This window comes from Ovis aries, chromosome 16 (assembly GCF_016772045.2).
Source record: "Ovis aries strain OAR_USU_Benz2616 breed Rambouillet chromosome 16, ARS-UI_Ramb_v3.0, whole genome shotgun sequence".
NCBI classification, from domain to species: domain Eukaryota; kingdom Metazoa; phylum Chordata; class Mammalia; order Artiodactyla; family Bovidae; genus Ovis; species Ovis aries.
Genome location: NC_056069.1, coordinates 10,341,236 through 10,364,118, shown reverse-complemented (window position 1 = coordinate 10,364,118; position 22,883 = coordinate 10,341,236). Strand labels below are relative to the sequence as shown.

The window sequence follows — 22,883 nt, the reverse complement described above, 5'->3', positions numbered from 1 at the left end:
CAGGCAGGGCAAACTTAGAACATGCTGAGGTTGTAGGGAGTGCTGTAGGAAACCGAAGGGGATTTGGAAGGCCAGGTGGTGACTGGCATCGGCTCAGAGAGCTAAGGTGTGCTGTGCCTGTGACACAGCTGCTGGGGAGGCCGGCACAAGACGCACGAGTGTGCAAACGCAGTCTGCTCCACGGCCTCCCTTGCTAGAGCCAGGGGCCTCGAATGGGATCACTCACTGAGTGTAAGCTTCTCCACCTCACCCCTTTCAAAGCTCTAGCAATTCACTGACTCTTTCAGAGCTTCAGAATTCCCCTTTGCTGGTGTATGTCACCTATGGGCAGCCTGTGTCTGGATAGGGACCGTTGTGTTTGCTAACTCCCCAGGGCCACCTGATCAATGTAAATCAATCAGACTCTCAAGCCTAGTCCATGATCTCTTCCTTTGTGGGATAAGTGTATTTGGGAGCATTTGCCTTCAAGCCACCGAGGGTGGAGAAAAGTCTGAGGGAACTTTCCCGGGGCAGAGCCTTTCCAGAGGCTCTTGTTGGGGGAGCCTCTGCGAATGTAAAATATCAGAAAACAGGAAAAACGAGTTGGACCACTTCATGTTTTGAAAACTTGTAGTGCCGGGGCACATGGCCGGGGAGGTGGGCCTCACATTGTAAAACTGGAGTACAAAACCTCAGGTTGTAAAACTGGAGTTGAAGGCGCTCCTCCCCCGACATCAGGTTTATTCCTCCCTTTAATCACCAAGCAGAAAAAGCCCCCCCTGTTTGAGAGTGGTGTTCCTACACGGGCGTAAACAAAGGTAAGATGACCGGTGCACATATTCACAGTAATATTGTGTCCAGAACCATAGTCTGGTAGGCAAATAAGGCTCTTCAAAATGAATTCACATTGTATCTCATTCGGGTGGGTAAGGCTGTGAGGATGGTTCCTTTTCTTACAGGGAATAGTCCGTGCCCAGATGAGATGGGTGCTTCGTGCCATGTTTAGATTACTGAGGTATCATTTCTTACGGCAGAAATAGCTGAGCTTGGAGACAGGTGGGCCGGGTTTACATCCCCCTTCCACCTTGTCACCTTCTGTGTGACCTAGAGCAAGTTAACTGAACCTTAGAGGCCGAATTTCCCCATCTGAGTGTGAAGATAGTTGTATTTCACAGGGCAGTGGTGAGGAACCAGTGGGGTCAGGTTTTGCCTGGCATGCGCACTTTCCTCCCCTCCTTAGAGGTGGATGCCTTCTGTCAGATGCTGCACCAGTGGGATGCTGGTCCAGTCTGACTCTCTTCCTGTGTTGTGTGAGCGGCTTGCAATGTAGATGGAACCAAGAGCAAAATGGGGCATGGCTTTTGTTGGTCCTTTCTGCTTGTACTAATTCTAGATGATTTGTGTGGAGAGAAAGGATTTTCCCCAACTTTCTTTTAGAGGAGAGAATTGATCTAAAACACTCTTGACCTTTTTTTTTTTCCCTTGACCTTTTCAATCAATTCCATCCCTGACTTCAAGGTGGAGAGGCTTGCTCGTGCACCACAAATGTTGATCTGCCTGGTTTAGCAGCTCCATCCTCGTCCCGGGGAGGAAGGCTCAGTGCCAGCAGGTCCTGGGAGGAGAGCTGTGCTGAGCCGCCCTGTGTGTGCCCCTCCCTTGGCACCCCACAGGGATGTGCGATGTTTTCATTAATTCTCCAAGGGCTGTTAGATGTTAGGTGTTACAAAGTGTTTTTTTTTTTTTTTCACAAGTGGCATAGACCACTTCTAATGAGTATAATTAAATTCTGAACAAAATGTTGTCTTCAATATAACTGCCTCTTGTGAAGATTTTTTGAAATTATTTCACTGGAATTTATTTCATTTTGACATTTTAGAAATGTCTTTCTTGATTGGAGTATGACTCCTAGTAAAACTTGCTGCCATTTTAAGTTAATAACTCTTATTCCTAAACATGGTCGGTGAGAGTGCCTGTCCTTTTGGAATTTAGCCTCTGTAGTGTGCCTGTTTGGGACTCGGATTGGTTAGCGATCTTTTTCCACCTCAGCCTCTCTGAGTGTCTTCTGCTGTCTTGTCTTTCCATTTTATATGAAAAAAACTCTGTCTGTGGGGTAGGGGTGCCACTTGGACCAGGAACTCTCCAGGCAGATCCTAGTGAAGAGCTGCCAGCTGGGTGCTGCCCTGTGAATTTCTGGGCCGGCAACATCCTTTTCCCTCACCACTCCACCTTCCCAGAGAGTCTGGGGGTGGATCACCCTCAGGCCCAAGGCTCTTCTTAGCCTCACAGCTGCAAATTCCGGCCGTTTGCTTGACTCTCAAACTTTTCTTTCCCCTCAGTACTTAGTAGAAGACAAATCTTGCAGAATTTTGTTTTTCACCCTGCTTTCTTTTGCCCCTAATTTCTTAGACCTGCTCTGAAGTTCCTTGAGGAAGACTTCACCATTTACTGTTTAGAATTAAGCCAAATTTTTCTCAGGTTCTAAAACTTCCTATAGTTTTGAAAATGATAGGGTTGTTTGTTGTTGTTTGTTTAAAGAACTTTAGCTGCCTTTCGTGGGCATTGTGGGCTGGCTTGGGATCCTATCAGTAATAGCAGTGAGTCTCGGAAATCCCTGTTCTCACCACAGCACACACAGGTTGAGGACTCATATAATGACTGATACTGGTGGCTTCCCCTCCTCCTCCCACTGTCCTTTGAAAGCAGAGGTTTATCCTCACTTCGCGTTGGTACCGTGAGAAAAAGTCATATTTTAGCTTCTTCGGGGAAGACCTTACTCCCTGTTTTACAAACACATTTTGCCTCTGCCTCTAGACACTTAACTCCTTTCAAGGACAAGGTACTTCTTATTCATCTTTAAGTCTGGCTGGGCATTTTTGTCAGAAATACTTAACACATCACATGTTTGCATGTCATCCTTGCCCAGGCGCTATGCTAATAATCTTCTCTGTATTGTTCTAATTTTAGTGTAAGTAAGGAACCTAGATAGCATATTCAAAAGCAGAGACATTACTTTGCCAACTAAGGTCCGTCTAGTCAAGGCTATGGTGTTTCCAGTAGTCATGTATGGATGTGAGAGTTGGACTGTGAAGAAAGCTGAGCGCCAAAGAATTGATGCTTTTGAAGTGTGGTGTTGGAGAAGACTCTTGAGAGTCCCTTGAACTGCAAGGAGATCCAACCAGTCCATTCTGAAGGAGATCAACCCTGGGATTTCTTTGGAAGGAATGATGCTAAAGCTGAAACTCCAGTACTTTGGCCACCTCATGGGAAGAGTTGACTCACTGGAAAAGACTCTGATGCTGGGAGGGATTGGGGGCAGGAGAAGAAGGGGACGACCAAGGATGAGATGGCTGGATGGCATCACTGACTCGATGGATGCAAGTCTGAGTGAACTCTGGGAGTTGGTGATGGATAGGGAGGCCTAGCATGCTGCGATTCATGGGGTCGCAAAGAGTCGGACATGACTGAGCAACTGAACTGAAGTAAGTGTTAGTCACTCAATCTTGCCTGACTCTTTGCGACCCCATGTACTGTAGCCCACCAGACTCCTCTGTCCATGGAATTCTCCGGGCAAGAACACTGGAGTGGGTCACCATTTCCTTTTCCAGGGGACCTTCCTGACCCAGGGATTAAACCCTGGTCTCTTGCATTGCAGCTACCAGAGTATTGCTCCACCAAAGCGAGCACAGCCTTGAAATTTTTTGTGCATATGTGTGAAAAAGGTTGAAGTAACACTTGTACTGGAAGGTAAAGTCAGTGGTCAGGCTCTGCAGTTCTGCTGACTCTAGTAGGAGATAAAGGAGTTCAGCCCAGAAGAGCTCATCTGATAAGGCAGTAGAGCAGAGGTTTATGCAGCAGACCCCAGGCTCCTGCTTTTCGCCAGGTCCTGGGCTGGGCAGGACTCGAAGAGGAAGGAGGCAGGGAGAGGCAGTGGATTGAAGCCGAGGCTTTCACGTATTTAAATCCCACGTTTCCATTTACCAGGTGTAGGTCCTTGAGAAAGTTGTCCTGGCACCCTGAGCCCTTGCGTCCTCCTTCAGGGAGTACCTAGTATTGTTACTTGAAAATTGGGTTCACCTCTTGGTGGGTGCTGAGTTAAAGACACAACCAAGCCATTGATAAGGAGAAGGAAGAATTTACTGTTACTTGGAGCGAGTAAGGAGAACACTGGGGATCTTTTCCGAAGCAGCATCTTTCTGAACAGCGAAATTGAGGAAGTTTTAAGAATAAGTTTTAAGCAAAGGGTACCTGTGTATTTGTGAAGGGGCTTGAGCAGAGGAGAATTCGGTATGGAATATGGGGCAGAGGTTGACGAGTCCAGGCGTTAGTTGATTGAAGTCGGGAGTGTCGACATCATTCCATCCTCCACCTGGCTGGGAGCCTTAGTTCACGCGAACCTCAAAGATACGTTGCGTATCCTGTGAGGAGGAACTAGGACAAACTCAGAGATATGTTGTGTATCCCTTGAGGAGGAACTAGAACCCTGCTTTATCACTGCACTGTTGTTTGAGTGTCTTTTTTCTGTTCCTGCATGCCTTGGTTCCCTCAAGATGGTTAATTACTGAGATCTGCGTGAGGGTGAGCGTTGTGGCCACGCTTAGATCACAAATGGCCTCTCTTACGTCAGGAAAACCAGTCCTGGTTCTTTTTCTGCAGGGATGCCCTCGCTTACCTGCTTATAGATAGAGTGTTAGATAAAGATCACTTTACAGGTAGAGGGACCCCCTCACTTTACCTGTAAAGGTGTGCCTACTGAATGATCCCTCATTCAGTACGTGGCATGCTGTAAGCAAGCAGACGATGGTGGCTTAAAGAGCGGTCCACTGCCTGTTGCAATTGGACACGTGGGAGCAGCGGCACCCTGTGCGTAAACAGTTCTGTCTTCATTACACATGTGCTCTGGTGGAGGTGTGTGCACAGGTGCTGGCGGGCCAGGAGGAGAGGGAGGGGCCTCTCCCAGCAGGGGGCATGTGGGGAAGGCCCCGGGAGGTGGTGGCATGGCTGCTACTTGGAAGTGAGTCAGGACTGGAAGTCTAGTTAAGGATTAGCTGGCAAAGAAAGGAGGAAGGGCTTTCCCTCCTGGGCAGTGAGAAGTCTCTGCAGAGATTCTCAGACGCCTCTTTGGGGAGGTTTTGGTTTCCGGTTTGCCACGGATCGGTAGGAAATCCATGAGCTCTGCACCCTCTGCTAAATTTGTAGAGAGGAAAGAAACCTGGAGAAGAGTTAAGTGGGTTTTTGAGAAAAGGAGGTCTTTTTAAACCTAATATGCCTTTGGCTTGACCGAGCCTCTGCCTGTGAAGCTTGGTGATGCTGTCAAGTTCTCAAGAATTCAGTGGGCCCCAGGAATGGTTCCCACCCGACTCCCCGTGGTGGGATCTGAGCACACTCCCTGGTAATCCACCCACTGGTTTCCCAGTTGCTGCCAAACTCCACTTTCAGAAGGAAATGATTCCATTCCTCTCTGAGTCATGGGAATACTAAACAATCAAGAATAAATACCTCTATGTACTTCAAGGGGTGGATAAATAAATATCTTGTAACAGGTGATAGAGCAGAGATAGGAAAGAAGCAGGTCAAGTTTTAGTGCTGTGCTTTATGGATAGCAAGATGTAAAGTGCGTGGGTGGCCGGGAACTGCACTGTGTTGATGCTGAATCTCATTGCAAAGACTTACATTGCAAAACAACCCATTAAAAGTCTCTTGTCCCCTTCAAATACTTGTAAAAATTCTTCGTTCAGTTCCAACAGCTTTGATTCCAGAAACCAGCATCTCCTGAGTTTTTATTGTGGTCACAAAGGCCCCGTGCTGTGATACCTTGTCATCTCATTTTGTCAGAACAACTTTATGAAGCAGGTAGCTTCTCCATGTCTTGCAGATGAAGTGATTGAGGCTTTCTAGAACTTGTAGTCAGCAGATCTGGAGTGAACCGAGGTATTATAATTGGATGCTGCTGTTCTCATCACCAAGCTAAAAGAGTCCCACCAGTGCTATTTTTGAAAAATTGACCTTTTTCATGGAAATAATTTTTTGAGTTATCCCCCCCTCCCACCGTAGTTTTATTCCCTTACTTTGAAACAACTCTGACTTGTCTGGGCTTAGCAGTTACTTTTTATAGCAGAGTAATTAATATGTGAAGATTTTTAGGTGAAATTTAAAGTCTTAGATCTACTGCATGAAACCTAATAGACAATGGTAAAACTCTAATTGGTTATGATTATTATATGTAGATTTTCTCCCAAAGGTTCTCTGGGAAACCTTTCATGTTAACAAGGCATGATCTCCACTGTGTATTAGTTCTTAGGACAGATCCACTCACGAGTCAGCATGGAATAGGAGGGAAGGTAGAGAAGGCAGTGATGCTCTGGCTATACCGTATAGGCTATTAGTGGTAGAGCCATTGAAAACGTAGGGGGCGAATAAGCAGATCTTTTATGACTAAGTCAGAAATCAGTTTGGGCTTTTTAAAAATTTTTATGTGTTTTTGTTTGTGTTGGGTCTTTGTTGCTTTACACACTTTTCTCTAGTTATAAAGGACGGGGCCTACTGTCTCCTAGTTCTCAGTGTTGTGGGCTGCTCTCTAGTTCTCTCTCGTTGTGAAGCATGGGCTCAATAGTGTGGCACACCCGGGCTTAGTTGCTCTGGAGCATGTGAGATCTTCTCAGATCAGGGATCAAACCCGGTCTCCTGCATTGGCAGGCACTGAGCCACCAGGAAAGCTCCTGGGCTTCTTAATGTAGCCTTAAAATGCCATGTTTAGGGTGAATGGATTAAGAAGAACCAATATTCTTTGCCCTGGATTAGTGGTTTTCCAAGAGTGGTGCTCAGACAGCAGCATCAGCATTACTTAGAACTTGCTAGAAATGAAAATTCTCACTGTTACTCGAGGGCCAGATAAAATGAGATTAGTCTTCTTAAGATGGGGCGGATGATTATTTCATCTAATCACGTCAGGATGAGAATCAGATAATTAGGATTTTTTTTTCTTCTTTGTAATTGATTCTGGATTTGTTAAACTAACAATAGCACCATTTCTGTGCTAATTTGACTATTAACACTATATAATAATGAGGTCATCAGATAGGTTAATAGTATTTAATGAGCCCAGTAAACATTAGATAATTTTATATATGATATTTTTCTTCCATTTCTTTCCCCCTTTAAGTTGCAGGCTGAGTAATAACTGAGTCTCTTGGCACTGTTTCCTTAGGTTAAAAACGTTTCTGCAGGTGCACAAGACATGCCCCCTCCCCTCTCAGACTATGTGGAGAGAGTGGACAGCCCGGTGGCCTACTCCGCCAATGGTAAAGTGAACGAGAAGCGACCGTATCCAGAGTCTTCCTATAAATCAACCCCGTAAGTAATGTCTGCCTTCTTTTGCTAGAATGAGTCTGAAAAAATGAGATTTGCATGTATTTATATATCAGTTGCTATTTTGTGCCATTCAGCTTGAAAAAAGAACATCCAACAGTTTTTACAAAGGCTTAACAGCCTTACAGGTGCAGAAAATTCATTCTTATTTCTGATTTTGAAGTTTAGATAAGGGTGGAAGGGTGTTGTGTATTGATGGCAGAGCTAAATGTGGTTCTCAGTCTCTCTGCCTACCTGTAATCTCTTTAATAGAAGGAAGCGATTACTCATTGGTCAACACTATCCACATACATTTTTATTAAATTAGAACACTTCATTTGCATTCCAGAATTCTGAGACTCCTTTGCTCTGCTGTGGTGATGGTGGTTAAGTTGCTAATTTGTGTCCAATGCTTGCAACCCTATGGGCTGTATACTGGAGGCAAGAATATTGGAGTGGGTTGCCACTTCCTTCTGCAGGAGTTTCTCCTGACTCGGGGATCACATCTGGGTTTCCTGCATTGCAGGCAGATTCTTTACTGACTGTCACCAGGGAAGCCCCTTTGCTGTGCTAGATCCTTCATCGTGCTGGAGGACGTGAAGCTGATAAAGCCTCTAGATTTTGTTTTACACGTTAAAATAAAGAAAGCCTCACAGTGAGTTTCTGGCCTAGAGGAGGTGCTATATTGAAATAGTATCCCTGTTGTGGTTCTAGGTTACCCTGAAGCTGACTTCTAATTTACTTTAATGATAAGAGAGAGACATTGAGGATGTTGTTAAGGACTTGAATGTAGTTTTTGCCCAAGGATGATAAACTAGTGTTCCTGTATATACTTCTAGAACCCCAAGTTCCTTCATAGACCAAAAAAATTAAACCTTCCCTTTAGCTAATTGGATCCTTCTGCGTTAAAGGTTTATCCGCTAGTGTTTAAAGTTTTCTTTCCAGCCGCCACTGGTGGGCCCAGTTTGTTGAGATCTGCTCTGAGTGTACAGTAGTTTGGGTGCCTGGAACCCTATGGGATGACACTAGCAGCTGAGTTAAGCCTGGGATCAGTTTGAGAATGCTTTATTATTACCCTGGAGTGGAGTTTGGAAGTAGACTGGCTTTCTGCCTTACCCTCCAGATACTTTGGTTCTTCAGATTCTACCCTGCTTTTGATTTCAGTTGTGAATGAGGAGTGAAGAAGAACATTTTCTCTGTTCTCCTTCTTCTCTTTGGATTTTGACAAAAACCAAATCACATGAGGCTGTGAGAAGAGGTGCGCAGTAGAGATGCAGTCCTTGTGAAAGTTTCAAGCTAGGGCTTGCACAACTTCCATGCACACAAAATAAGTATCTCTAAGGCCTCTTGTGACCAGCTGTGCCTCCCAGTTAATTGTAAGGCTTGCAGGGCTCCACAGCATTCCCACATGCTGTCCTTTTTCATGAGAATGAAGATATTGTCACAGATTCATTTGCAGCAATTTAAATATCTTACTTAGGGATTTCCCTGGTGGGCCAGTGGTTGAGAATCCGCCTGCTAATGCAGGGGACACAGGTTCGATCTCACACACCTCGGAGCAACTAAGCCCGGGTCCCACCAGCCCAGGAACTGCAACAAGAGAAGCCGCTGCAAAGAGAAGCCCGTGTACCCCAGTGAAGAGTAGCTCCCACTCTCTGCAAGTAAAGAAAACCCTCACACAGCCATGAAGACCCAGCACAACCAAAAATAAAATACATTTTAAATAAATAAGTATCTTACCTTTTCTTGAATAAATCAGCACATTCATGATGTAAAATTTAAGACGAGCAAAAGGGGAGCCCTGTGTCCCCAGCCATCTAGTTCCTCTCCCCAGGAACAGCTAGTGTTACCAGTTTCTTTTGTGTCCTTCCAGAGGTTATTTTAAATGAATATGCTGGCCAGGTACATATGTTGGTTATTTTTTCCTTTTAAAAAGTAATAATATATTAGACACACTGTTAGCAGTGTATCTTAGTGACTGTGCACATCAGTATGCAAGCTTTGCTCATCTGTTTTATGTCTGCATAATACTGGATCAGATGGGTAGACTAAGATCTGTTTTATTAATCCCACATTGACACACACTTTTCCCGAATGTTTTGTATAAACCTCAGCAGAGAATAAACTTGCACATTGCACTTTTACCAGTTTGCAAGTATGTGGATATATCTGGAGGAAAAATATTAAAAGCAGAATTGCCAGATTAAAGGAAATTGCTTATATGATTTTGATGGGTGTAGTCAAACTGTACTCCATAAGGGTTGTACCAGTTGGTACTTCCAGCATACACCCAGGTACTTTTTTGAAGATCTGGAAAATGCAAATATGATGCTTAGGGTTCAGTTAGTCAGTTCAGTCGCTCAGTTGTGTCCGACTCTTTGCGACCCCATGAATCGCAGCACGCCAGGCCTCCCTGTCCACCACCAACTCCTGGAGTTTACCCAAACTCATGTCCATAGAGTCGGTGATGCTATCCAGCCATCTCATCCTCTGTCTTCCTCTTCTCCTCCTGCCCCCAATCCCTCCCAGCATCAGAGTCTTTTCCAGTGAGTCAACTCTTCGCATGAGGTGGCCAAAGTACTGGAGTTTCAGCTTCAGCATCATTCCCTCCAAAGAAATCCCAGGGCTGATCTCCTCTAGGATGGACTGGTTGGATCTCCTTGCAGTCCAAGGGACTCTCAAGAGTCTTCTCCAACACCCCAGTTCAAAAGCATCTATTCTTTGGCGCTCAGCTTTCTTCACAGTCCAACTCTCACATCCATACATGACCACTGGAAAAACCATAGCCTTGACTAGACGGACCTTTGTTGGCAAAGTAATGTCTGTGCTTTTTAATATGCTATCTAGGTTGGTCATAACTTTCCTTCCAAGGAGTAAGCGTCTTTTAATTTCATTGACCCTGGGGAAGGGCAGGATGGGGGTGGTGCTAAGGGAGATGAATGCAGCAGTGTGTTGCAGTGATGAACTTGCAGCTTCTTGGGGGGTGATAGACATTGTTGACTGCTGTCCACAGCAGAGCACCGAGTGCTGTGGAGGATTCAGTGTACATCTATCTGATGACATAGGGGATGCACGTTCAAGTCATAAACTGCCTTTCCTGAGGTGTTTCTTGAAGGTGTTTAGTAACCCACAGGTGCCTCTCCTCACCGTTATAGTGGATAGAGAAGGAATTAGAATTGGATACATTGTCTGAGGTCCAGGTTAAGAATGAGGTACCTCACTACTAAGATATTTTCCCCCTAAAGCATAACATACATTCAGTCAAGAACACTAATCTTGATATAAGCTTGATGAGATTTGATGCATGTGAACACTGAAGTAACTACCACCACATCAAGAGAGGCATTTCAAATGTTCTGAAACATTCTTTTCTTCATGGATACTCTGCTTTCCCCATCACCGCTATTGTGATACCTATCACCATATCAGAATTCTTAAAAAATGGAATCATAACGGTAATTACTTTAGTGTCTGGCTCTTCTTGCTCACCATAATGTCCTGATTTAGAATATTAAGACAGTTAGAATTAATCCAGGAGAAGGCAATGGCACCCCACTCCAGTACTCTTGCCTGGAAAATCCCATGGACGGAAGAGCCTGGTAGGCTGCAGTCCATGGAGTCCTGAAGAGTTGGATACAACTGAGCTACTTCACTTTCACTTTTCACTTTCACGCATTGGAGAAGGAAATGGCAACCCACTCCAGTGATCTTGCCTGGAGAATCCCAGGGATGAGGGAGCCTGGTGGGCTGCCGTCTATGGGGTCGCACAGAGTCGGACATGACTGAAGTGACTTAGCAGAATTAATCCTGGATTAGGAAACAGCAGAATGTAGCTGGAGATAGTTGCTTCTCTACCCTTTGTAAGTGGATTTGGAAGATAGTAGGTACACTCCCTCCTATCCTATTCATACCCAAGACAAGTATGTGTGTGCTAAGTCAATTCAGTCCTTCCAACTCTGTGCAACCCTATGGACTGTAGTCCCCCAGATTCCTCTGTTCATGGAATTCCTCAGGCAATAGTACTGGAGTTGCTATGCCTTCCCCCAGGGGATCTTCCTGACCTGGGGATCAAACCCAGGATAAATTAACCTTTGTAAGTCAAAGAAGTAGAGTGTTTATGCAATGCAGAGCTTTCAAGGCAGGCTGACAGAGTGCCAGATGAGATCACTGGCTGCGGCTGCTGCTGCTGCTTCTAAGTCGCTTAGACTTAGATCTAAGTGATCTAAGTGCGAGATCATTGTCTATATATTTAGGCTGGTAGGATAGTCTCTTAGGACATGTATGCAAGTTGTAGGAATTTGATGATTCACGTGGTACCAACTTCAGGCACAGCATGATCCAGGGACCCAAGAAATGTCAGGGCTCTTGTTGCTTTACTAGCTTTATTCTCAGTACAGCTGCTTTTGTTGCAGGCTGGCCATGCACGTTCCTCAGGCTGCCCTGATCTGATACCCCTGGATTCAGAGTGAAATTTCCTTTCCCAAAACTTACGGGTCAAATCCTAGTGAAAACATTCTGATTGGCCCTTTTGGGGTCTAGGAAGATGGAGTTGTCTGGTTGACAAGGCTTGCATAGTACCCTCAATGATATATGGCGGCTTTAAAATACCGTATATATTATGGATGTCATTCCTAAGTCATGGCAGTGATGCAGTCAAGCATTTTGTTTCTCTCTCTCCCAGATACTGGGTGTCCTCAGAAAAGGATTCTTGTGAATGTCTTTTCAGTTTAGTAATTAGCTTGAACCTCTGCCATATACTGGGCCAGGTACTCTTGGGAATATGGAGCTCGTGTTCCCATGGAGGTTGCAGTCTAACATGAGTGGGCAAAGGTGCATGATAACTACACTGCCGGGGTGAGATGGAGCAGGAAAGGCACGTGTGTGAGAGAGAGAATAAAACAAGTAGAAAAAAGAAGGAAGTCAGAAACTATAGAAGAGCAGGTTTCCACGCCTAGGGGACTGAGTCAGATACTAAGGAAAGTGTACAGCTGTTTGTTTCTGGGTTGTGCAGATTTTTGGCCTAATTGGACTTGTGTCTAAAAGCAGGTTTGTAGACGACTAAGAGTGCGCCCATTCCCTAACTCTTAAATTTGTACACACTACTTTTCTTGCCAAGCGTTTCGATTTTAGATTTTATGCTCTATCAAGTTACTGTTTAGTGTTTGAAAGGGTGTAGGAAGAGGGGAGATGGAAGACTTCTAAGATGAAGATTTATAATATCAATATATAATATAAAATTATGGGAGGAGGCCTGCCTTACAGTTTTTGGGTTTTGTTTTTTTTTTTCCAATTTCCTTTGCCCTGAGGCATCCCCCCACCCCCACTAGCCCCCAACCTCTCAGACAAACCCACTGCATTCTAAAGGTTTTGTTCAAAGCTAGAGGCGTAGTAGCTGGCAGAGTGTCTAGGAACTCGTTAATCATTCACTCACAGAGAAAGTCACATTTTCCTTCCTTTAGAGGTAGTGTTAGCAGAGCACTTAAAGCCATGTTAACCTGGATAGAATTTAGAAAGAAAAACTCAATACCACGATCACCTCCAACTACCCCCCTCCTTTCCGCATCACACACGAAAGCTTTTGGCACCTACAAGAAATTAGTAAGTGTGATTAGAAGTCTTAAGACTTTGGCAACAGAACCAAGCAGTTTTGGATCACCTAGAAAACAGTCCACTTTGTGGGTAAAACTCAAGATGACAGTTTCTGTAAGTTGACAGCAATAACAACAACAACAAAATTCTTCTTGTAACTAGTTGACCTGAGTAGCAAGGCTGATGTCGGAAAGTCTCAGGTGCCTGTTTCTCCTCTTGCCCTTCTCCAGCTCTGCGGCAGGGAAAGTGCGCTTTGCATGTCTGTTACTCAGAAGTAGTCGAGAGTTGCCACAGCTCTTGGTCTTTTATTCCATGTTAGGCTTTGTTTTTTGGTGCTTGTGGCAGAAACAGTTTATGCAATTAAAAATCTGATGCAATATTAAATAATTGGTATTAGAAAAATAAGTATAATGGTAACTCTTCCATTTCAATCATTCTTCAAGGCTTCAGGCTTAACAGTGCAATTTAAAGAGGTCTTGGCTGAGCCCCTTTACTGTCCACTGGAAATTATCACAACATTGTTAATCAGCTATTTTCCAGTATAAAATAAAAAGTTTTAAAAAATAGGTGTTAATAAGTCCTTTCATCTATTACAATATAAAATGCTTTTTAGGTTCTTTGTTTGCTTTTAGTTTTTTTTAGTTTAAATTTTCAATTTGTTTCATTTTTCATCATTGTATCTTGAAAAGAGAAGTGATATAAAGGAGTCTAAAATTAGTATTACGGAGAGCTTATCTCTGGGAGTTGGCCCCCAAAGGGAGATATAGATGTGCTTTCCTCTCCCCGCTCAGCATTCCGTGGAACTGGAAGAATCTGTAGAATAGAGAAGCGATTGTTATCTTCCTAACAGCCTTTTGTGGAGTATTTCCTGGGCACAGGTCAGGTCAACACCTCTTCCAGGTCTGTGGGAGTTTCCTAAAGTGAAGTCTTGTATCCATTTTACATAGAAGGTTGACTAATGGGCTCCCCTTACATGAGAGCCTTAAAGGGGCTCGTGTATTAGTGGAGCTATGCTGGTGCCGACCTGAGCACAGGAAGCTGGGGATGGGCTTGGCCCGGGGCAGGTGGCTGCTTGAGCGCAGGCCCACGCGAGGGTGCCGCCGCCCTCTGTGGTCTCAGTGCTCTGACAAAGGGCGGTAGTGCTCACGGACAGATGATTCCTGTTTTGTCAGGGTGCCGGAAGTGGCTCAGGAGCTGCCGTTGACTTCACCTGTGGAGGACTTCCGGCAGCCTTACTACAGCAGCAGTGGTAACTTGGAGACGCTTTCAAAAAGGACTCCCGCGAAGGGCAGAGCAGGGAAGTCAAGGCGGGCAGAGCAAGACCACTATGAAACAGACTACACGACGGGAGGCGAGTCCTGCGATGAGCTGGAGGACGACTGGATCAGGTACTGGAGCATCTCTCGCTGGAAGCCCTGCAAAATCCCATGGTTTTGGTGGTGTTGTCTCCTTGCCTAGGGTGGCTGGTGTAACCTCATTCTTTGCCAACCAGGGCTGGAGACAGGTTTTTGTTACATTTCCCCCTGCTTAGTACCCTTTTGTAATAAAGATTGACGTGGAGGGAATGTGTTTATCTTTAAAACACTTTCCATGCACCCCTGCAAAATGACAAACTTGACCAGTGCTGTATACTTTTGCTAGTAGCCACCCAAGAAAGTTCCTGACTAGTGTTACGGCTCTTTCTTTTGACATTTACTTTTAAGTTAAGCTTTCGTGATGAGACCAGAGATTCTTTTAAAAGTTTAATCCAAAGGACTTTGGCAAACAGATTTGTAAACAATTGAGTTAACATTTTAGTGTTGTGGTTAAGTTACTTTTTGTGTCAGTGGTTTGGTAATAGTCCAGCATTGATCGCCAGCTGTACTTGGGTATGACCTATAGCCTTTTGGCCCAAGTATTCTGAGGATTGGGACACAAATCAGAAATATTTGCTGTGTGAATTGTGGTGAATCAAAACATTACTTCTCAAGCTGTTAGGAGGGATGGATAGGGCAAATAGAGCTAGAAATCCCTTACTCACCGGTGGCTCTCATATTTCATCCCACCTTGCCCCTCGAGAGTTTTGGTCTCATTTAGCTGCCTGTCTATAAAATGTTTGCCTATCTTGTATCGTGCAAAATTTAAATGCAAACTTTCAGAAATTCTGAATACTCATTTCCCTTCTGAGCAAATCATTTAATTTCTCCCCTCTTTAAAATGAAGATACTTAGACTGTCTTAGATAGAACATTTAAAATTCCGTATTGCTATGAAGCTCCTTAGTCTTGTGGAACAACTCAGAGTATTTCCTCAGTGGATTATGGGTGGTTAACAGCATCACCATCATATGTAAGGAATAGCCAGTATATTGAGAGATACAAGTGATACAAGAATTTCAGGGTTTTTTCGTAGTTTGACACACTGTCAGATTATCTTTACAGTGAGCATGCATTTTCATACATGGACCTTTTCATGTCTGCTTTTACAATCAAAATGATTTCTGTTAAGGAAAAACAAGACCTGCCCTCCCATCTTCCCACCAAAAAAATGCTCAAAACCATCTGAAAACTACAGATGGTAGCAGAAAACAGCCACCAGTCAATCAGCGGCTCTGCCAGTGAAGGGATGAAAGTGTCCTTTGTGTTCATAATTCCAGGTTTAAGACTTTAAATGTAAGTGTCCATTCTCCTGTGGTGTTGTGTATTCAGAACAAATGAGTTCCTAAGACCGTCCTGAAATTTCATAAAAAGCGGAGTTTTAAAAAAAAGCAACAGATGAGCATCAGTGTAAGAAGCATAATCATTCTTAAAAGAACTTCTTTGTATCCCACCTGCCTCTATCCATAAGCAATAGCAACAAAAAGAAAACCAAGAGAATGTCATTCTCTACATGCCACCAGCTTTATTATCTTTGTAGAACTTAAGTTTGCTTAGGATATATAAGAAATCATTTTCTCTCTGAATTTTTAGGGAATATCCACCTATCACTTCAGATCAACAAAGACAACTCTACAAGAGAAGTTTTGACACTGGCCTGCAGGAATACAAGAGCCTACAAGCAGAACTTGATGAGGTCAATAAAGAACTCTCTCGTCTGGATAAAGAACTGGATGACTATAGAGAAGAAAGTGAAGAATACATGGTAAATTCAAACCTGATAATTAGATATTACATAGAATTTTATTCTAGTCTATGGGGCTACGTTATCCTTTATACTAGTATTGATACAGGTTTTGCTAGTAATTACCAAACTGTAATTTCATTGAATAGTAGTTGAAATCCAGTCTTAAAGTCTTTTTGAAATGGAAGCATGTACTAATATAGTTCAGATTTATAAGAAAATAATCTGCACATACATCCCTTCCTGTTTAAAAGAAAATAGCTACATTACTTTTTCTATTCATAAACAGAAAAGAGTTTACTCTTTCTTTCTGTAAAAAAATTCAAATAATACAGAATGGAATACAGAAAAATAGATTGCCTTAAATTTTTTCAACCAAAATATTAGTTGTTAAAATGTCCCCTCCCTCCAGAAGTGTACCTAGAAGTAATCTTTGATAGAGAATCATGTTTCACTTGTATCCTTCCTGCTGCTGCTTTTTTTTTTTTTTTTTTTTTAAACTCAACAGTGGTTTGTGGCTTGTCTTTATTTTTTTCCTCTGATTACCTGTCTGGGGTCATGTCTGTCCATGTAAAGTTACTCTTTACTTCTTAAGCCCCCTCTCTGTGTTGTACTCTTTGGAAGGAAGTCACTCTGCGTAGATCACACTTAAGAAATCAGGGAATTATGCTCCAGCTCTTTAAAGGCAGTATACGTACACAAGTTATTTGGAATTTGTCTGCAGAGGAAATTTGTCACTTCCATTTATTTAATCATTTATATCAGTGTAGATGCGGGAATATCTGTTCTAGACTTTAGCTTACAATCCAGCACTGCTTAGTTTTGTTGCTTGAGTTGCTTTAGCGAGGACCACTAGGAGCTCAGTTGCCTCTTGTGTTTCTTTGACCTACTCCCATCGTTGTGAAAGTTTCTCTTTTTAAATATTTTCTGACATTGCTTATATTCTGCTGTTGTATTCAACAGCAGTTTATGATTATCAACAATAGTTTATGGAACACAGTGGAAATTTGAAAGCATTAATGTGCTTAATTTTTTTTTAATGAATCTTTATCAATAATAAAGATCTACTTGCTGAGGAAAGATTTTTATATGTTAAAAAAAACTTCATTATTTTCAATTTTGTGATTGTACCATAATTTACTTAATAGTCATTCTCTATGAATAGACTTTTAAGTATGTCTCCCTCCCCATTCCCCCTACCTGCCCCTACTAGTGAACCTACACTGGTGAAGCTCTCCAGCCTTGTGCACTTACTTGCTTATCTGCTGGGACAAATTCCAGTATGTGAAATTGCTGAGTGAGAGGTTATGTACATGTAAACTTTTGTTGCAAAACTACCCTCCAGAAAGATTATATCAACTGTATTCTCCCCTAGTAATGCTCTAGAGGGCTTCTGTGACCCAAATCTCACTAATGTTTTATGCCTGAAAAGTGACTGCCCTGTGTCTTAGATACCAGTATTTAACCTTTTTTTTTTTTTTTCAATCACATCATGTACTTATTGGAACTTCATAGTCCTTTTATAAAATACTTTTTGCCATTTTTAATTGTGGTGATCTGCTTGCTGGTTTTGAAGTAATTGCTTCTTATATAATTTATTTATTGCTTTCTTTTATGTCTTCTCTATGGTACTGTAAACCTTTCTCAATCCATCTAATGCTTATTCACTGTTACTGTGTGCTTGATGTAGAAGTGCTGAGGTTAGAAAGGTGAATCATGTTTCTACCTTCAAAGAGCTCATGTTAAAAAGAAGAGAAACTGATGCCTAACAAGTTAAACAGTGGCACTGATGTCATGCTTACAGTATGTATAGAAAGTACTGTAACTAAGTCCTCCGAGAAGGAATAAAGTCTGCTGAAAGCCTGGAGATTGAGGGGAGGCTTCACTGAGTAACTATGGTAACGATGGCAGATTCTCCAGACAGCAGGGGAGGTACATGAGAACCTCATGAGTATGGCTATAAGGGGGCACAATGGGAATCTGAAAGCATTAATGTGCTTAATTTTTTTTAAGGAATTACAAGTAAAGGGCACTGGAATGATAGGAGACTAGATCGTAGAGAGTTTAACGGGGTGCTGACACCAATTTTATCATGGTAATGGGATCAGAGCTTTATGGGGTCCACGTAGTATGTGGACTGGCATGGGGAGAGACAAGAGTCACAGAACAGAGAGTTACCCGCTGGTGTGAATGCAACGTGAGAAGCATCTCAGTGTCGTAAATTTCCCGTAACTGGACTCCTTCAGGCCCTCCCACTGACCTTAAAGGTTTTGAGAACTTTAAGACTTCTTTATTTTAGCTCCTTATATTTTTGTCATGAGCTGACAGTTTTTCCTCCAAAGTATAACATCAGGAGTGTTACTTTTGAAAGAGAAAATGCCCCACTAAACACATTCCTTTGTTTCTTATTAATAGGCTGCTGCCGACGAGTACAATAGACTGAAACAAGTTAAGGGAGTAAGTATCCTAGATTGTAAGATTCTTTTAGGAAGACCTTTTCTAGTATGTGTCTTTCATTTGACCTTTAGAATGACTCTGAATGCCTTTAGAGAACTTTAGATACTCTCATATCTTGTCACACATAAAATGATTGTAGACAGAAGGCCCTATAATTGCAAGATGAAAACTATAAGAAGTTGGAACTTAAAAAAATAAAACAAACAAGTAGAAAAGGAAGTTAAAAGTACACAGGTCATAAATATACAGCTTGGCAAACTTTCACAAAGCAGCCACACACCTTTGTACTGACACCCCCTTGAAACACATTTCCTGGTACCCTCTGTATGCTCATCCAATTTTTACACTTACCTTAGAGGTAACCACCATCCTAATTTATAACATTATGGATTAGTATTGCCTATTTTGAACTTTGCATAAATGGAATCATAGAGTATGTAACTTGTGTGTGATTTTTTAAAGTATCTATGCACATGGGCACACATTTGCTAGATATATTCATAAGCATGAAATTGGAGGGTCATTGAGCAATAGGGATCCAGCCTTGGGTAGGGATTGTCAGCAGTGTCCCTGGTTTGTACCAGTTTATAGATTCCTGTTGCTCCATATTCTTGTCAACACTTGGCATCATCAGTCTTTTTTTTTTTTTTTTTTTTAATCACAATACACGGCCTGTGGGATCTTATTTCCCCAACCAGGGATTGAACCTGGATTCAGCAGTGAAAGTGCAGAGTCCTAACCTCTAGACAACTAGGGAATTCCTAGAAATTTCATGAATTTAAATTCAAGTCTACAGGGAGTTCCCTGGTGGTCCAGTGGCCAAGTTTCTGAGCTTACAGTGCAGGGGGCCCAGGTTCAATCCCTGGTCAGGGAACTAGATCCCACATGCCACAACTAAGACCTGAGGCAGCTAGATAATTTTTTTTTAATTCGAGAGTTTAAAGGTGTATATAGTAAAATTTCCTGTCTCATTCCCCATTTATCTAGTTTCCTTATTCTAAGTCAATCCGTATAACCAGTTTCTTGCTTTACTGGTTTTTTTTCAAGATCATGTGTTAGCCAGAAAGGCCAATACATTTTCTTGATGACTTTCCAGATCATCAGAAACGAGTGTATCCTTTGTAAAACTCGTGTTAGAAGCTATGATTGAGCAGAGAGAATCGCTGCTCACGTGGTTAGAGATGCTGCCGGATGCCTTGTGCATGTTACTTCATTTAACACTCCTTGCAATTCTGTGTGACTAATATTCCCTTTTTGTTGTTGCTGTTCACCTCTGCCTTCCCAGCAACTAATACATAACTCATTTTTATTTTATTAAACTTACTGGATTCTCCCCCCCCCCTTTTTTTTTAGTCAGCAGATTACAAAAGTAAGAGGAATTACTGCAAACAGTTGAAGAGCAAATTGTCACACATTAAGAAGATGGTTGGAGATTACGACCGACGGAAAACATAGACGGCAGACGCCACGTTGTTGGAGAGGTTAAGAAGTATCTGACTGACATCTCTGCAATGTTGTCAGGAGTCAAAATGACTTTGGGCTCTAACCCGGGAGGCCAAATCTCTGTGATCATTACAGAGTTTTGGTAGCTTTAATATCATCAGTATTGAAGCAGTTTATAAATAGCTTTTGATAATCAACTGGGCTGAACACTCCAACTAAGGATTTTATGCTTCAAACATTGGTTCTTGTGTTAAGAACTGTTATTTGAGGTTTTTAAACTTTTCAGGAAGGTCCTGGAGTGGACTGTGCTGTGAACTTTCACATCCTGGGCAATCAGGTCTTAATCCCTAAGTGTGTGCTCATTGGGTCTTGTAGGGGGTAGTTTAATCCTCCCAGAATTCTCCCTTCAGATAACTGTTACTTATAAATAAATAATCATTCATGTTCAGATAAGGAAACTGGGCCCTTGCAATAAAGTCTGAAGTGAAACTGCTTGTTAGCTAGCTTGCAGTTTTGGTTAAGTCTATTTTATGACCCCATTGATAAAGTCCCCAGCCTTTTCCTATTTTAGCTACTATGAATACTGAATTCTACCAGCTGCCCTATTGATTTTTTTTTTTCCTGTGTATAAATGCTTAAGAGCTTTTTATTTCATGTTATCCTGGTAATAAAGATCATGTAAAAGTAACAAATGTATGAAATTTGAAGACTGTAAATACATGTTTACTTTTGAAAAATCAAAGTTTAAACCTACTGGTTAGAATTTTGTCGTGTATTTTTAAATGCTTTTTATCTTTTATGGTTTACATACTTTTTTAAAGCCAACTAGGTGTTTCCTTTTTATCAAAGTATCTAATTACATTTATAATTCAATTCTGACTTGAACTGTATCTTTCGGGAATGTTCAAGTTTTGTAAATATTTTATAATTATTAAACCTGGTGTTTTCTTTCCATGATATACCTTTTTGACATCATTAGTGCTGTTAATATTAAGCTGTGGGAAACTATACTCGGAAGTTGTATCTGTTATAGTTTTATTATTTTGGGTGCTCTGCTGGTTGGTAGTACTCTAAATCCTTGGCTAACAGAAGGCTGACTTGTCTGGAAATGGAATCCAGTATTGTAAAGCACCAGACTATTTCATATGGTGCCCTTTAATTCTCAGCATTTTTTTTTAATTCAGAATTTTCCTAATACTGGATATATAGCTAACCAAATTGACTGTGATTATCCCCTCAGTTTAGAACTCTCATTTAAATATATATTTTTTTAATATATTAGGCTGAATCATTTTCCAAAGATACACTTTTAAATAAGCTTTCCATTGTAACATTGACTTAGTTCAAGTTGAAAAATTTCTTAATTTTCTATGTATTGCACATGCTTACTACAGAAGGTAATAGTTTGTTTTTCATGCCTTTTGGAGTCATGCCAAATAGTAAGGACTCTTCTTGAGCAACGTAATTGATTTTGTGTGTGTGTTAATATTTAAACTCTTTATTCTAGGAAGTCAGCATATTTAGTTTATGAAGGCATGTTTGCCAGTGTTGTGATGAAACAGAGCTCTTTGGCAGAATGCAGAAAATCAGGTAGCATGAGTTTGCGTTATAAAATTGTGCCATAAAATTGGACTTTGAAAGTTTAAAAGATCATTTTTCCAATGTGGTACTTACACTATTGACCACTCCAGGAGTCAGGATCAGGATGGAGGGGAGTGCTGGCTTTCCAAGCCAAGGGTAGAACCTGTGCCGCTGCAGTCGAAGTGCAGAGTCCTAACCATTGGTGGTGGTGGTGGTGGTGGTCTAGTTGTAAAGTCGTGTCCAACTCTTTTCGACTCTATGGACTGTAACCTGCCAGGTTCCTCAGTCCGTGGGATTTCCCAGGCAAGAATACTGGAGTGGGTTGCCATGCCCTTGTCCAGGGCATCTTCCTGATCCAGGGATTGACCCAGGTCTCCTGCATTGCAGGTGAATTCTTTACCAACTGAGCCACCAGGGAAGCCCCCCTAACCACGGGACTGCCGGGGATTTCCCCAGGGGGATTGGCATTAACCAGTGCGATACAATTTTGAAAAACAACTCAGGCAGTTTTCTAGTCTGAAAGTTGGAGGTTTAGATTAGATTTCAGACATCTCTTCCATCTTTGATCTTCTGTGGTTATGTTTGCATTCTGCTTTCCACTATAAACCACTGTTCCAAAGATTTTGTTGAAAAAGCACATGGTTTATCTCATGAGAATTCACAACATAAAGTGATTCCCTTACATGTGTGATTCTGGATTACAAGTAGGTAAGATCAATATTTTAATTTCTTTTTATTTTGAAACATTTAAAGAAATACAGGAAACTATGAACATTTAAACCCTCCACCCAGAAGTAACAAGTGTTAATATTTTGTCATACGTGCTTTGTATTTTTTGAAATAAATTTAAAACTATAAGCATTTGTAGTAACAGTTACATCGTATACACATATATGGAATCTAATTTAATCTTTATGATAGCCTCCTGACATAACCATTTCTCATTCTCATTTTACAGATAAGGAAACTAATGATTTGATAGGTTAATTGATCCATTGTCTCATTCAGTTCAGTTCAGTTCAGTCGCTCAGTTGTGTCTGACTCTTTGCGACCCTATGAATCGCAGGACGACAGGCCTCGCTGTCCATCACCATCTCCCGGAGAACACTCAGACTCAAGTCCATCGAGTCGGTGATGCCATCCAGCCATCTAATCCTCTGTTGTCCCCTTCTCCTCCTGCCCCCAATCACTCCCAGCATCAGAGTCTTTAGCAAGTGACTAAACTAGGATTGGAATGATCTGTTGGAATATTACCTTCTAAATTCCCATTCTAGGCTGACTTTGTTAAAGGTTATTAGTGGGTTGGATAAGGTTGGATTGTTCTGTTTGCTGTTATTAATCCTGTTATAAATTTGAGTGCATTTTACCCTTGACCCTTGAACAACTTGGGTT

The 22,883-nt window shown here is 42.0% G+C and overlaps 1 protein-coding gene and 1 pseudogene across 6 annotated transcripts in view; one reads left to right on the top strand and one right to left on the bottom strand.

Annotated features, from left to right (window-relative positions):
• Positions 1–22,349, top strand: part of OCLN (occludin) — a 49,070-nt gene extending 26,721 nt beyond the window's left edge. For all 6 annotated transcript variants that reach the window (XM_015101255.4, XM_015101256.4, XM_015101257.4 and 3 more), the window contains 5 exons: positions 7,184–7,329; positions 14,085–14,300; positions 15,860–16,031; positions 18,426–18,467; positions 19,821–22,349. In XM_015101255.4, coding sequence (XP_014956741.1) covers positions 7,184–7,329; positions 14,085–14,300; positions 15,860–16,031; positions 18,426–18,467; positions 19,821–19,922 — 678 coding nt within the window. In that variant the 3' untranslated portion in view covers positions 19,923–22,349. The remainder of the gene's footprint in view (positions 1–7,183; positions 7,330–14,084; positions 14,301–15,859; positions 16,032–18,425; positions 18,468–19,820) is intronic.
• LOC114118800 (U6 spliceosomal RNA) lies at positions 2,858–2,957 on the bottom strand (annotated as a pseudogene).
• Positions 22,350–22,883: the final 534 nt, after the last annotated feature.